At 59.3% G+C, this 15,166-nt stretch overlaps 1 protein-coding gene across 1 annotated transcript; it reads right to left on the reverse strand.

Moving 5' to 3' along the window:
* Positions 1-897: 897 nt before the first annotated feature.
* LOC136403568 (skin secretory protein xP2-like) lies at positions 898-6,572 on the reverse strand. Its single transcript, XM_066382422.1, has 7 exons — positions 6,425-6,572; positions 6,089-6,373; positions 4,877-4,963; positions 3,594-3,702; positions 2,174-2,296; positions 1,244-1,464; positions 898-1,136 (listed from the first exon to the last, which is right to left on the reverse strand). The coding sequence occupies exons 1-7, from the start codon at positions 6,570-6,572 to the stop codon at positions 898-900; spliced, it is 1,212 nt and encodes a 403-aa protein (XP_066238519.1).
* Positions 6,573-15,166: the final 8,594 nt, after the last annotated feature.

A 15,166-nucleotide genomic window follows, 5' to 3' on the forward strand; every position in this document is an offset into this window, starting at 1 on the left:
CAGTTCCTGCGATGGCCGTGATTCATGGGAGGAAAGTGAGAGGCCGAGAGAGTTGGGAGGCGCTGGGTGGGGCTGGGGACTCCCCCAGGGTCTCTGCCGGCCCCCCCACGAGCTCTCAGGCCTTCAGGTCGGGGTGGCGGTCCCGCCCCGCCCTTTGGGGCCCGGCCTCTGACTGCGGGAGCTCCTCCTGGTCCGCGGGCTCTGAGCCAGCCCTGAGTCAGCTTGTGTCACAGCGAAGGCTCTTCAACCCGCAGAAGCAGAAAAACCAGCTCGTTAGCACCACCGGCAGACGGGGTGATGGCGGAGCCCTGGGCGGATGGGCCCCACAGGCTCCCTGTCACTGACCAGCCGGACAAGATGTCCGCCCTGCTCCTCCTCCCGGCTCTCCCAAGGGTGAGGGTGAGGCCGGGGACGGGGAGGGAGCTGCCCTCCCTGGGTTCCTGCAGGTGCTGTTCACACGTTACCCCCCCGAGTCCCCACACCAGCCCCCCACCCTGGGTCGATCTGCCCTCCTGTTCCCAGGACCTCACGAACGCCAAGGGCTGGGGAAGGGAAGGCGTCGTCCAAAGACCGGGGTCTGAGTGACCCGGACATCAGCGTGTGGTCCCCCCACCCTGGTGGTGGGTCCCAGACGCGTCCCGTCCCGGTGGCCGGAGGGAGAGGATCTAAGTGGGAGAGGGACCCCCGGAGAGCAGACCTCAGGGGAGGGTGACAAGGTGGGCGTGGGCACACAGGAAGAGCCGGTCAGAGCGTGGCTGAGGCAGAGGCAGGAGCAGTGTTTGGGGACGAATGTGGTGACAGTGGTGCCACCCGGTTGGCTTCTGTCCCAGAGAGGTTTCAGATGCTCTGCCCACACTGTACCCTGGTGTTTGCAGAGTGGAGTTGCCTGGCCAGTTACTAAGCCCCAAACGTGAACCTGCAGGCTTGGACGGGGTGGCCGCCCTCTGTCCCGCCCACGAGGGCACTGGGGACCCCGCAGGCCCGGACGGGGTGGCCGCCCTCTGTCCCGCCCACGAGGGCACTGGGGACCCCGCAGGCCCGGACGGGGTGGCCGCCCTCTGTCCCGCCCACGGGGGACACTGGGGACCCCGCAGGCCCGGACGGGGTGGCCGCCCTCTGTCCCGCCCACGGGGACACTGGGGACCCCACAGGCTTGGACTGGGTGGCTGCCCTCTGTCCCGCCCACGGGGACACTGGGGACCCCACAGGCTTGGACTGGGTGGCTGCCCTCTGTCCTGCCCACGGGGGGCACTGGGGACCCGGCAGGCCCAGACTGGGTGGCCGCCCTCTGTCCCGCCCACGGGGACACTGGGGACCCCGCAGGCCCGGACGGGGTGGCCGCCCTCTGTCCCGCCCACGGGGACACTGGGGACCCCGCAGGTCCGGACGGGGTGGCCGCCCTCTGTCCCGCCCACGGGGACACTGGGGACCCCGCAGGCCCGGACGGGGTGGCCGCCCTCTGTCCTGTCCACGGGGGGCACTGGGGACCCCACAGGCTTGGACTGGGTGGCCGCCCTCTGTCCCGCCCACGGGGTCACTGGGGACCCGGCAGGCCCAGACTGGGTGGCCGCCCTCTGTCCCGCCCACGGGGACACTGGGGACCCCGCAGGTCCGGACGGGGTGGCCGCCCTCTGTCCCGCCCACGGGGGGCACTGGGGACCCCGCAGGCCCGGACGGGGTGGCCGCCCTCTGTCCCGCCCACGGGGGGCACTGGGGACCCTGCCAGCCAGGAGAGGTGCTCCCCTGGTTTCTGGTGGGTTTGCACTTTCGGGGCCCCTTTTCTGGCCAGGATGGGAACACACCCCAACAACTCGGGTTCCTGCGGGGGTCAGAGTGACTTAATGTGTCCGGAAGGTGGCATGTGACTAATGAACGACACAGGTCTGCACTCTGGGTTGGGGTCCAAGCGGCCATCGTCCCAGTGGTTAAAACAAGCCGCGCTTGGGTCAGAAGAGAACCTGTGAGGAGGTGGGGCCCTGGGAACGCCCCGAGTTCTCAGTCACCGGTCCGTTCAGTGACAAGACAAGCAGGTCACGCCAGGTGTTAAGACTTCAATGTGCCACGGTGACTGACGGGGCTGTTACTCCCCCCACACCTGCCCCGTCACGTTCACCCCTCCCAGAACTGCAATGCGCCCGTGCCACTGCCCGGTCCGTACTGAAACCTGTCTGACCGTCCCGGGAACTTCTCCGTGCGGTCGGTCTGTTCACACAGGGTCCGGACGAGGCCCGCGGGGGCGCCCATGCCTTCTCCCCTGTTCTCTGAAGGGTGCTCCTCTTCCCCTCCCGCTGCTGGGCTGGGCGGAAACCAGGTCGCCGGTCCTGTGGGCGTCTCGCCTTGTGGGCTGCACGGGCTCCTTCCCTGAGCTGTTGCTGCTGTTGCCTTACCTGTTTCTCTGACTCTGTGCTTCCTGTCAGGTGTTAGATCCAGAGACTCAGTTAGGTTCCGGTTCAACTACTTTTTATTTTTGTTTTTGTTTTTGAGAGGAAAGGGGTGAGAGACAGAGAGAGAGAGAGAGAGAGAGGGAGAGAGAGGGAGAGAGAGAGTTACCAACTTGTCCCACTGGCTGTTCCAGCTGGCTGTGCCGTCACTGATTGCTCCGGGTCCGTGCCCTGACCGGGGGTGGAACCCATGGTCTCTGGTGCTCCGTGACGCTTCATTGTCCGAGCTGACTGGCCAGGGCACAGTGGATTCTAACGCAATCTTTCATTTTATCTGGATCTTCTCTTAGGCTGCCTCTCTTGGTTCTCGTGATTTTCATTCTTCCCCCACTTTTGTTTTGAAGAGTTTCGGACCCCCACGTCCACGGCACAGAGAGACTGCCCTGCCCCCCCTCCCCAGGCGCACTGGCTGTCGGGAGGGGTTCTGCTCTGAGCCGTTTGAGAGGATGTCACGGGCATCGCGACGTCAGCCCCAAACACCTCTCAGCGTGTGTCTCCTGGGAACAGGAGCGCCCCAGAATGACCATGCGTGTCTCCACAACCCAAAGGGTGCTGGGCAGCTGCGTGTGGATGGTCACAGGTCACAGGGCCAGGGTCTGTCAGACCCTCTGATTCTGGGAGCACCTGGGAGGCAACCAGTCATTTGTGTGTGTGTATTTTTTTTAAAAGACTATTTATTTCATTTTTAGAGAGGAGAGAGAGAGAGAGAGAGAGAGAGAAGCAGGAAGCATCAACTCCCATATGTGCCTTGACCAGGCAAGCCCAGGGTTTCAAACTGGCAACCTCAGCATTCCAGGTTGACACTTTAACCCATTGCGCCACCACAGGTCAGGCCACCTGTGGTTTTAATGGTGCGTCACCCAAGGCAGAGAGGAGGCAGGTGTCTGTATTAGATGGCGCTGGGCAACCAAAGGCCATCATAAGTGGCCCAGAAAGCCCCGGAGGCGGCCTGAGAAGAGGTGGCCCCGCCTCTCCAGTGTAGGGGTCCCTGAGGCACGAATGGGGGTGATTGTTGATCTCCCGGCAGTTTGTAAATGAGATCTGTTGCCACTGGAACCCCAAGTGGACCAGAGGGTGTTGGACCGATGAGTCCTGAATAAGTGTGCCCAGCGACCTTCCTTGGAGGAGGGTGCCTTCCACCTGACATCATACCTGTCGCCCCCGGAGCAGGGCAGGTGCGTGAAGATGTCACCTGCGAGGGGTGTGGCCCCACGGGAGGGCCGCAGAAGGCCACCGCCGACGAGAGCCTTTGAGGAAGGCCCTGGGCCGAGAGTGTTAGCCAACTCCGTCGGAGCGGAGCGTTTACTGGCCGTGGATGGAATAGAATTAGCAAGTTTAATAATAATGGTTATTGGGCATGGGGTCCCACGGACAGAACCACCGTCTTGAAGCTTGTGGTTACCCACCCTTTATTTTTTCCAAGTTTAAGAAGAGATGAAACTGGGCCATCAAAAGGAGAAGCGGTGGGAATAATCACCCCCTTTATAAATTAAATTCTTCATAGTAAGTTTTAAGTCTTGATTTCAACTTTCTTTTTTTTTTTTTTAAATTTATTTATTTATTCATTTTAGAGAGGAGAAGGAGAGACAGAGAGGAGAGAAGGAGATGGAAGCATCAACTCCCATATGTGCCTTGACCGGGCAAGCCCAGGGTTTCAAACCGGCAACCTCAGCATTTCCAGGTTGACGCTTTATCCACTGCGCCACCACAGGTCAGGCGATTTCAACTTTCATTGGACCAAGTTAACTATGTCATCTGGAGGTCCATGATGTCCCATTTTGTGTCACCAGTCGCCAGCTCGCAGCTGTGCGGGGACCAGCTGGCATGCCCCCCCATGAGTCTGGGTGGCAGTGGGGGTCGCCCGTTCACTGTCCCCTCCGTCCCGGGGGAGCCTGTCCCCTCGCCAGGGTGGGGGGGGCCGGAATCCAGGCTGGACAGAGGCTGGACAGAGGCTTTCTTGGAGGACCAGACCCATTGTTCAAGGTGGGAGGCCCCAGTGGAACCCAAGGAGGCACCACAGCTGGTCACAGGGGCGGAGGGTGGTCCACTTTCCAGGTGTGGAGCCCCGAGGGACTAGATGGTCCATCTGCCAGCCGGGTCACGGGCGTCTCCCGAGTCCCCTCAGGCCCATCACCACCCTGCTCTCCTGGCTGCCCAGTGTCCCGTGCCCCTTCCTGAGATGGTCCGTCAGGGGCAGCCGTGGAGGAGACAGAGAGAGAAGGCAGGAAACAAGGTGTATTATACTCCCAGGGCCTGGGGGCGGGCGGGTGGGAGCAGGAGACAGGACCGAGGGGAAGGGCTGGGCCACCCTCTGACGGAGAGACCGGCAGGATGACTAAGCTCTGCTGCGGGGACGGCCGCGGGTCTCGCCGGTCATTCCCTGGTGGCATTCAGGTGGCACCTGGTCAGTGTGGCCGGGTCTGTGTGGCTCGTACCAGCCACCTGAGCGGCCTCGCTCAGTGTCAGCTGGGCCCGTGGGCCCCAGCGCCGGAAGGCAGCCTTGCAAAACCTGGACGCTTTCCCTACGCGGGGTGGCCAGCAGGTTTAATAACTACGAGGGCACACAATTCAGTGACTCCTCCATTGACGGCCACGGTCATGAAGGCTGGACCCGGAAATGCCCTGTTCAAATGGCCGCCTTCTCCTTCACCTGCGCTGGAGCTGGCGTGGGAACCAGGCCCTGGGGCCTCGCGACCACGCGGGAGTGAGGGGCACCGTGACAGCTCCGGGCGTGGCCTTGCTGCAGGGACTCGTTCCCTCCGGAGGGGCTGGGGGGGGTGGCGTTGTGTCAGCCTGACAGGAGGGTGACAGTGACGGGGTGGAGGTGTGCGGGGGGGGGCAGTGGTTTGTTACATAATCGGAAGTCATTCTCGGGACACGTGGGGTGACTTCCACGGCCCTGCCGAGGGGACGGGGTGAGGAGGTGCAGGGCCCTGTCCTGGGAGGTCGGGCTCGGGCTCGGGCAGGGCTGGGGCTCCAGACACTGCAGCTGGAGCTCGGGGTGCAGGATGGAACGCGAGGCAGCCAGGGTGCAACTTGTGTCGTGGGAGCGCTTGAATGGGGGTGACGTGCACCCTGGGGCCCCAGGTCGCTGGGATGGGGAAGGGCTGCAAGCATCTTCTAGTCTTTCTGGTTCTGGCCTTGTTTCCTGGGGATAATGCTGTTGAGGTCAGCTCACCGTGTTCCTGAGATCGGCGGGGACATCCTGGTGGCTGGGGACACACAGAGACAGGCTCTGGGGCGCTCGAAGTGCGCCTGGGAGGGTGGGCCGAGTTCACCACTGTAAACTGAGACGGCCAGGCAGCCCAAGTGCCAGGGTCACCAGGTCGGGGTGGGCCCTTCCGCATCAGGAATCGGGTCTCGGGACCCGCATGCCGGCCGAGGTCGGAAGGCCCCGCCGGGAACCTGTTTTCATCGACACATCGAGAGGCTGACAGCAGCCTGAAGTGTCCCGGAGGATTTCTTAGCCTTTTTTATTTTCATATGAATTTTAAACATGTTTCTTTTATTTTATTAAACATTATTTCTTCAATTACAGTGCACACTCAGCATCATCCTGCATTACGTTCAGGTCCAGCCTCGTGGTCAGACGAGCGTGGACTCGACACAGCGCCCCCGCCTGTCCCTGCGCCCGCCCAGCCTGGTACCCGGGACTTCTCCACTTTCCTCGGCAGGCAGGGGAGGCCTGCAGGCCCCGTCGAGGGAGACACAGGTGGCCGGCAGGCCGCAGAGAACGCCTGGGCGCAGGTCAGTGTCCACAGCCGAGGGCAGCATCTCCGGTCCTCTCCGCACCAGGGCCAGGGGCGTTGTGTCTGCAGCGACCACAGGGGTGAGGGCGGACGACATGTGTGGGCACCATCGGGCGACGTGGAGGCCGCGCCCTGCCTCGGCCGGCTGGGGGACGACGGGTGCTTGGTCGGCCGAGGCAGGTGCTGGACGAGAGGGAGGGCGCCCCGTCTCCAGCAGCAGGTCTGCAGGCTAACGGGCGCAGGGGGACGTGCCGGGCAGGGGTGGCCCCGCAGGCGCCTTTTGTGTGACGCGGAGCGGGATTCTGCGATGGGGGTCGAGTCCTGATCCGTCCCCGGGGAACCCAGACGTCAGGCCTGGAGGGTGACACTGCGGAGGAACCATGGTGCGCTCACACCAGAGGCTCTCGGACGCTCAGCGGGACCAGCGTGCAGCCCCAGGCCCCGGCCGCGGGGTCACCGAGTGCGGGGCGAGTTCCTGCTGGGCCCGCGGAGGGCCGGAGCCTGTCATTTGTCCCCTAGCCCGCGTTCCTGATGGCACGCGGCCCTCTGCGTCGCTCCACGTTGGTTTTGTCATAAAAGGAGGAGGTGACGTCGCGCAGGCCCTCGTCCCCCCGCCCCCGCCCGGGCTGGGCTTGCAGGCTGCGCCCTGGCCCATCGCACTTCGAACCCCCATGCGATCCTCACCTCCTCCGAAAGGACACACACGATTCATTTTGGTCCGAAGGAGGTATGCTTAAAAGATAAAAAATAATCCAAGGCCTTCTTTTATTGACACAGCGCCCCCAGCAGGCGTGGGCCCCGCGGCCGCGGCTCCGGCTCAGACGCAGCACTTGGCCTTGCCCTGGTAGCAGCTGCCGTCCGCCACGGTGAAGCGCGGGCACGGCGAGAAGTTGCAGACCCCGCCCTTCTTGGCGCACCGGTACTCCGGGTACCTGTGGAACAGCCCCGCAAGGAGGCCGGCGCCTGCGGGGAGGGAGAGAGCAGTCAGACGCATGCTGGAGGCCAGGGGTAGGGCGGCAGGTGAAGCCGCGCAGACAGCCCTCACCCAGCACAGCGGAGGGTTTCTCCCCCGAGAGCTTTGTCCTCACTTGACCTCCGAGGCTGCTCACGGAAAGGTGTTGAAGAGCGCCCTCTGCCTGAGGTCTGTCCCTGCCACCTGAGGTCTGTCCCTGCCGCCTGAGGTCTGTCCCTGCCGTCTGAGGTCTGTCCCTGCCGTCTGAGGTCTGTGCCTGCCGCCTGAGGTCTGTCCCTGCCGCCTGAGGTCTGTGCCTGCCGCCTGAGGTCTGTGCCTGCCGCCTGAGGTCTGTCCCTGCCGTCTGAGGTCTGTCCCTGCCGCCTGAGGTCTGTCCCTGCCGCCTGAGGTCTGTGGCTGCCGTCTGAGGTCTGTCCCTGCCGCCTGAGGTCTGTGCCTGCCGTCTGAGGTCTGTCCCTGCCGCCTGAGGTCTGTCCCTGCCGCCTGAGGTCTGTCCCTGCCGCCTGAGGTCTGTGCCTGCCGCCTGAGGTCTGTGCCTGCCGTCTGAGGTCTGTGCCTGCCGTCTGAGGTCTGTCCCTGCCGTCTGAGGTCTGTGCCTGCCGCCTGAGGTCTGTGCCTGCCGCCTGAGGTCTGTGCCTGCCGTCTGAGGTCTGTCCCTGCCGCCTGAGGTCTGTCCCTGCCGCCTGAGGTCTGTCCCTGCCGCCTGAGGTCTGTGCCTGCCGCCTGAGGTCTGTGCGTGTCGCCTGAGGTCTGTCCCTGCCGCCTGAGGTCTGTGCCTGCCGCCTGAGGTCTGTCCCTGCCGCCTGAGGTCTGTGCCTGCCGCCTGAGGTCTGTGGCTGCTGTCTGCCGCCTGAGGTCTGTGGCTGCCGCCTGAGATCTGTGTCTGCTGCCTGAGGTCTGTGGCTGCCGTCTGAGGTCTGTGGCTGCCGTCTGCCATCTGAGGTCTGTGCCTGCCGCCTGAGGTCTGTGGCTGCCGCCTGAGGTCTGTGCCTGCCTCCTGAGGTCTGTGGCTGCTGTCTGCCGTCTGAGGTCTGTGCCTGCCGTCTGAGATCTGTCCCTGCCACCTGAGATCTGTCCCTGCCGCCTGAGGTCTGTCCCTGCCGTCTGAGATCTGTCCCTGCCACCTGAGGTCTGTCCCTGCCGTCTGAGATCTGTCCCTGCCACCTGAGATCTGTCCCTGCCGTCTGAGATCTGTCCCTGCCGTCTGAGATCTGTCCCTGCCGCCTGAGGTCTGTGGCTGCTGTCTGTTGTCTGAGGTCTGTGTCTGCCGCCTGAGGTCTGTGGCTGCCGTCTGAGATCTGTCCCTGCCGTCTGAGATCTGTCCCTGCCACCTGAGATCTGTCCCTGCCGTCTGAGATCTGTCCCTGCCGCCTGAGGTCTGTGGCTGCTGTCTGTTGTCTGAGGTCTGTGTCTGCCGCCTGAGGTCTGTGCCTGCCGTCTGCGCCTGCTGTGGCCAGACTAACCCTGACGGTGCTCAGCAGGACTCTGAGTGGGGTTTTCTGCCCAGAGAGCGTTAGGTGTGCGGAGAATTCTAGTTGGTCCCCAGATGAGGATTCGTCTGCATCGTGCTGTCTCCCGAACACACAGACTCTGTTCCACAAATGCTCAACGGTGTTTTCTCTCTTTCTTAATAACTCACAAATTTTAATTGCTATTTGCAGCTTTCATGTTTCAAGTTTAGCCAGCTTTGGTCAAATGATTGCTTCATTAACCATTAGCTTGCTACTTCGTTTAGGATCTATCAACCCATACTTGTTTTAAAACCAACATGGGGATTTTTAAATGGGACTTTCTCTGTTCTTGCACGCACTGATCCTGTCCACGCTGAGGTGTCTCTCTCAGTCCCCGCGCACCTGGACATGCCTGCCTCCCGCGCTGTGCACTGTGCCACCCGCCCCCCCTCGACCTCGGCTGCCCTGCCCTCCCCCTCCCCCACGGTCTCTGCCTTTTCTCTCAGGTTGAAACGATGGCGGCTCCAAAACCCTTTCATTGTTTCCTGTCTCTGCTTGTGAGGGAGCTTGTTTTCCTACTGATGGGCCTTGTTCTCTTAGTTCGTCCCACAGCCCTGTCGCAGCTACCTGTTCCAATCTAGAACTGTGGGTGTCGGGTGACTGGGCATTGGCGATCTTTGGGGACATTGTTGGTTGTCGCAGTGGTGAGGGTGTGTGGGAGGCATTGTAGGCGTCTGGTGGATAGAGGCCAGAGATTCTGCTAGATACCCACAGTGCACAGAACAGGCCTCATCACTGAAATATCTGGCCCCAAATGTCTATAGGACCAAGGCAGGGAAACCGTGGTCTAGACCAGCGGGGTCTTCATGCTGCTTACACATTAAAACCGGCTGGAATACTCTGAAAAAGACTGATATAATTGTTCTGCAGTGGAGTCTATGGACTGGTATCTTAAGACGCTCCCCAGATGAATTTAATGTGCAGTAAAGATTCGAGAACATCTGGACCACTGGGTTTCAAATTTTAGTCAGAGAGCTAACCGTAAAAAAGACTCAAGAATTACGGGTCAAGATTTGGGAGCAGAAAGGAATGAAGGCAAGGGGAACATATTCATATAAAAATGTAATTGTTATGAATTTAAACACTTGAGGAGTGATTTGAAATAGTATTTTTCTATTTATACACTCAGAGAAAGATAGGATATTCACTTGAACACATTTGATAATTTAGTTGATATAGAAAAATTCTCAGAAAAATACAACTTACTAATAAGAATGAGAAAACCTTTATAATCCCACAAGTATCAAAGGCATGGAATCTGTAAATAAGACTCGGGGCCAAGATGTCTTCATCAGCGAATTCTACCAAGCAGTAAAAATAAGGAATGGTGTCTACACTACACAAGCTGTTTCTCAGAGTGAAAAATGGTGAGCATTCACCAGCCCGTGGTGTGAAGCCAACACGGTCTTATAGCAGGACCTAACACGGTTAGTAATATCAGGAAAGAAAAGGAAAACTATAGGTCAACCTCCCTGATCAGCGGAGGCAAACATCTTTAAATAAAGTATCAGTAAACAAACTAAAACCAGGTTCAGTGTATTTCCCAAACTCAAGGTTTCATCAAACATTTGAAAATCAGTCAGTGCCTATTAAGAATAAAGGGGAAAAAAAATCATATGATTATCTCCATAGATACAGAACGACACTGGATAAAAATTCAACATTGACTTATGATTAAAAAAAAAGAAACTCTTAAGGAATAAGGAACTAGAGGGAACCTCCTTAATATGATACATAACATCTACAGACGCCTAGAACAAATAGTACACTTAAGGATCAAACATTGAACACTTTGCACTTGAGCTTGGCAACAAGCCCAGCATAGCTGCTGCCATCAGTTTCATTCGACATTGTACTTGAGGTACTAGCCAGAAGAGTAAGATAAGAAAGATAAATAAAAGTTGTAAGTGCTGGAAATGAAGAAATAAACTTGTCACTATTTGCAGGCATTGCGATTATATGTAGACAATCCAAAAGGAATTAACAAGGAAATGTAGCAAGTTTGCTGGATAAGATCAATATACAAAAGAAAAGAAAAAGTAGAAAGTCAATTTTACTTTTGTATACTAGCAACCAACAGAAAAAGTAAAATGGAAAGAAAACACCATAGAGACTAGCATAAAATAGCCAACTTCTACTTATGAATCTAAGAAAATTAGGGGCAATACCGCTATTTCTAAGGAATAAAAAATATATATATTTTGCTAAGGTAAAGACCTAAACTGGGGAAAATGCTGTTTAAGCATTGGATGTTTAATTATTTTCAAAACATTACTTCCCCCCAGCCCAAATTAGTCTACAGATGTAAGCCTACCCCATGAAAACCTTAGAGATTCTTTCGGTGAAACTTGACAAACTGATCTTAAAACTTATACAGAAATTGAAAGGGCCAGGAATACCCAAAACACCCTTGGAGAATAAGGTAGGAAGACTTGCTTTACTGGGTTTCAAGACTAATTATAGAGTCACTGTAATTAGACCATGTGGTGAAGACACGAGGACCAGCAGGTACACACATGGGATGGAATAAAGAATGCAGGGGACCCAGGCACTCATGGAGAAGAGGTGTGGCATGACAGTGACTCAGCACACATGGTCCTCTCAGTAGCTGGTTCTGGGACAACTGAATATACATATGGAATAAAGCTCCACCCTTAGCTCACACCACACACACACACACACACACACACACACACACACACACACACACACACACTGCCAGATAGATTATAACCCTAAATGTAAAAGACAAAACAATAAGCTCACAAGAGACAACATTGAAGATATTCTTCAGGGTTTTGGACTAAAAAAAAAAAAAGAGATTTCTTATGTTGCAGAAAAAATCTAAACCCTAAAGGAGACACCATGGCACATTTATGAGCCTCATTAAAGTAATGTAAAAAAGCAAAACTCTAAGGAAGGTTTTCATTAGGACGGAACAATCAGGGCATGAGGTAGGAGGTTCTTTGTCATGCAGGTAACTGACAAAGGGCGTGTGTGCAGGCTGTAGGGAGAACTCCTACGAAGCAGTAAGACAAGACTGATAATTGGATAGAAAACATGAGCGTAAGCCAAGCAGGCATTTCACAGAAGATGTGCAGGTGGCCAGGGACTGCACACACATTGCTCACCTCATTATTTATCAGGGAAATGCAAACTAAAACTCTGGTGAGACACAACGTCACCAACCAGATGGCTGCAGTTGAAAACTGACCGGTGCGAGCAAGCGTTGGCACAAGTGTGGAGCCGTGGGAGCGTCCTGTCACCGGTTCTGAGTGTGAGCTAGCGCAAGCAGTTTTGTGAAGCGGTTGGACATCATCTGTTACCATCAACTACAAGCATGTCCTACGAAGCCACAAGGCCACCACCCCTTGGCCTCTAGCCACTTCAAATGCGAGCACAAACCAGGCTAGATGATTCAGCATGGTAATAAATACTATAGTGGCAAAAGTGCAAGAAATGCAGGAAGTTATAGCATGAAAGTGAGGCCCTGGTTCCCCCAGGGGAAGGAGGGATTTGTGACCAAGAGGCTGGAGGAGCACTTGGGAGGGGCTCACCCGGTCCTGGTTCTCAACTCATCCTGTGATTACAGGGTGCTGTTTTATAACAACTGAACAAGTCATGCATGCTGCTTTGCCCGTACTTTTCTAGATGCATGTTATATTTTACATTTTTTTCCCTTCTTTTCCAAGTGAGAGGAGGGGAGGCAGAGACAGACTCCCGCACGTGCCCCAACCAGGATCTACTCGGTGACCCCCACCTGGGGCCGATGCTCTGGCCCTCTGGGGCCATGCTTGCAGCTGAGCTATTTTTAGCACCTGAGGTGAGGCCATGGAGCCATCCTCAGCACCTGGGGCTGATGTGCTCAAACCAATCAAGCCATGGCTGTGGGAGAAGGGGGGGAGGGGAAGGGACAGGGGCAGGGGCAGGGGTAGAGAAGAAGATGGTTGCTTCTCCTGTGTGTCCTGACCAGGAATCAAACCCAGGACTTCCACACACCAGACCAACACTGTACTGCTGAGCCAACCGGCCAGGCCGTCCATATTTTATAATTAAAAAAGGAAAAACATAAGAGTGGCTTCTGAGAAGGCCTCCTGCAGGTCCCCAGCACTGTGGCCTCCGTGCTGTGTGCGGCCGCCCAGCGTCCTGCCGCCCAGCGTCCTGCGCCCCAGCGTCCTGCCCCCAGCATCCTGCCCTATCCCTGCCTGCCCGTTTCTGCCCACGGTCGGGGCCCTGGAGCTCCTCAGAGAACCCATAACCCCGCTCTTCTCCACCCCTTTCCCAAGAACGGGAACGGCCACCTCCCTGACCTTGGTGCGTCCTCTTGCCTCGGTCCTTACGAAGCTGGCCTGAGAAGTACAGCCCAGAGCATCCTCGGGACCCTGGAGTGCGGGGAGGCAGGGACCGTGGGGAAGAGAAAGCTCGCTCACGGGTGAGTGGAGGAAGCCGCCTGGGGTGCAGGCCTGCTGGGGGACCCTTTCAAGGGTGTGTTCGTGAGGCCAGGGACAGCCGGATGGCCGGTGATCCTGCCTGGTGCGGCTTCTACAGCAACCATCGTCTAGTCCAGCGCGATCACGCGTGTGGGGTGAATGAGGGGTGGTCGCGATTAAGCTGCGGGCAGTAACTGGGAGCACGTGGCAGCGGTCAGTCCGGGAGGGGAATGAGCGGGCGGCGGGTGCTGCGGCTGCAGCCGCGGGCCCAGGAGAGGCTGGGCTTCGGCCTCATCACAACCAAGTCCGCAGAAAGGCAGCACCGCCACCTCCCCGGCGCTGCCCGGGTCACAGGTAACCTGCGCAGGTCACGTGGTGGCGCTCTGGTTCCAGCCGAGAGGGGAGCGTGGGGGTCCGGCGGCTGAGAACGCAACTCGGTCTCTGCCGTTCGACTCGGAAGTGTGGCCACTGAGGCTGGCTCCGCAGGACGCAGCCGGAGCAGTGGACCGGCAGGGGACAGGGTGGGGACACCTGGAGAGCCTCCGACTGCAGTGTGAACTCCTTGGTCTAAGGACAGCCGGGCTGAGGCAGGAGGGGACTGCCAAGGCCACCTGGGTTTTGGGGAAGATGAGACTTGAGCTCAACTGCTGCCAGGACCCGCGCCCCCTGCCCTCCGTCTCCCCCAGGACTTGGCGACAGAGTCAGCAGTAAGGGCGCGGGCCTGGAAGAGGTCAGCACCAGGGTGGCGGATGTGACCCGCTGCGTGGCGGCGTGAGGGAGGGGAGACGCAGCCGCAGGCGCAGACGCCCCCGCTCCAGGGTGCCCTCCAGGGGTGGCCCCCGGGGTGGCCCGTGCGTGGTGGCGTGAGGGAGGGGAGACGCAGCCGCAGGCGAGCCGCCCCCGCTCCAGGGTGCCCTCCAGGGGTGGCCCCCGGGGTGGCCCGTGCGTGGTGGCGTGAGGGAGGGGAGACGCAGCCGCAGGCGCAGACGCCCCCGCTCCAGGGTGCCCTCCAGGGGTGGCCCCCGGGGTGGCCCGTGCGTGGTGGCGTGAGGGAGGGGCCGACGCAGACGCAGGCGCAGACGCAGGCGAGCCGCCCCCGCTCCAGGGTGCCCTCCAGGGGTGGCCCCCGGGGTGGCCCGTGCGTGGTGGCGTGAGGGAGGGGAGACGCAGGCGCAGACGCAGGCGAGCCACCCTGCTCCAGGGTGCCCTCCAGGGGTGGCCCCCGGGGTGGCCCGTGCGTGGTGGCGTGAGGGAGGGGAGACGCAGGCGCAGACACAGGCGAGCCACCCTGCTCCAGGGCGCCCTCCAGGGGTGGCCCCCGGGGTGGCCCGTGCGTGGTGGCGTGAGGGAGGGGAGACGCAGGCGCAGACACAGGCGAGCCGCCCCCGCTCCAGGGTGCCCTCCAGGGGTGGCCCCCGGGGTGGCCCGTGCGTGGTGGCGTGAGGGAGGGGCCGACGCAGGCGCAGGCGCAGACGCAGGCGAGCCGCCCCCGCTCCAGGGTGCCCTCCAGGGTGCCCTCCAGGGGTGGCCCGCGCGTGCATGGGCGTGGCTACCGGGAGCAGCGTGAGGCTGGTCAGAGGTGCGGACTCGGCTTAGGGGGCCCTCTGGGCCCCGACAGGTCAGCTAAGGTCCTTCCCGGCACAGGACAAGGGGGCTGCTTGGCAGTCACGGCAGGAGAAAGGCTGCCCACGCATGTGGCTCCCTGCCGTGTGCTCGTTGACGACTCAGGGCCGTGCTGTGCTTGTGGGGTCCCAGCAAGCAGCAGAGGCGGGCGGGGGGCGGGGGGTCCCACTTCACTCCTAGGAACCCTTTCAAGTGTCTGGGGACAAAATCAAACATAAAAGGCTCTCGTGCCAAACAACAAAACAGCAAACCAACCAGGATATCACCAAGATCCCAGGCCCCTTCCACAGAGGAGCGACCGCGGGGTCCCCAGGGGACTCACGCTGTTAGCAGGAACCGGCAGCGCGCTTCCTGTGAAGCTCACACGCCTTTGCGTTCAGCTCCTGTCTACTGTCTAGGCGACTCTTGAGATAAATCTGTGCGCCTGGTGGCGTCCCCA

The sequence above is a fragment of the Saccopteryx leptura genome, chromosome 4, assembly GCF_036850995.1.
Source record: "Saccopteryx leptura isolate mSacLep1 chromosome 4, mSacLep1_pri_phased_curated, whole genome shotgun sequence".
Lineage (NCBI taxonomy): Eukaryota > Metazoa > Chordata > Mammalia > Chiroptera > Emballonuridae > Saccopteryx > Saccopteryx leptura.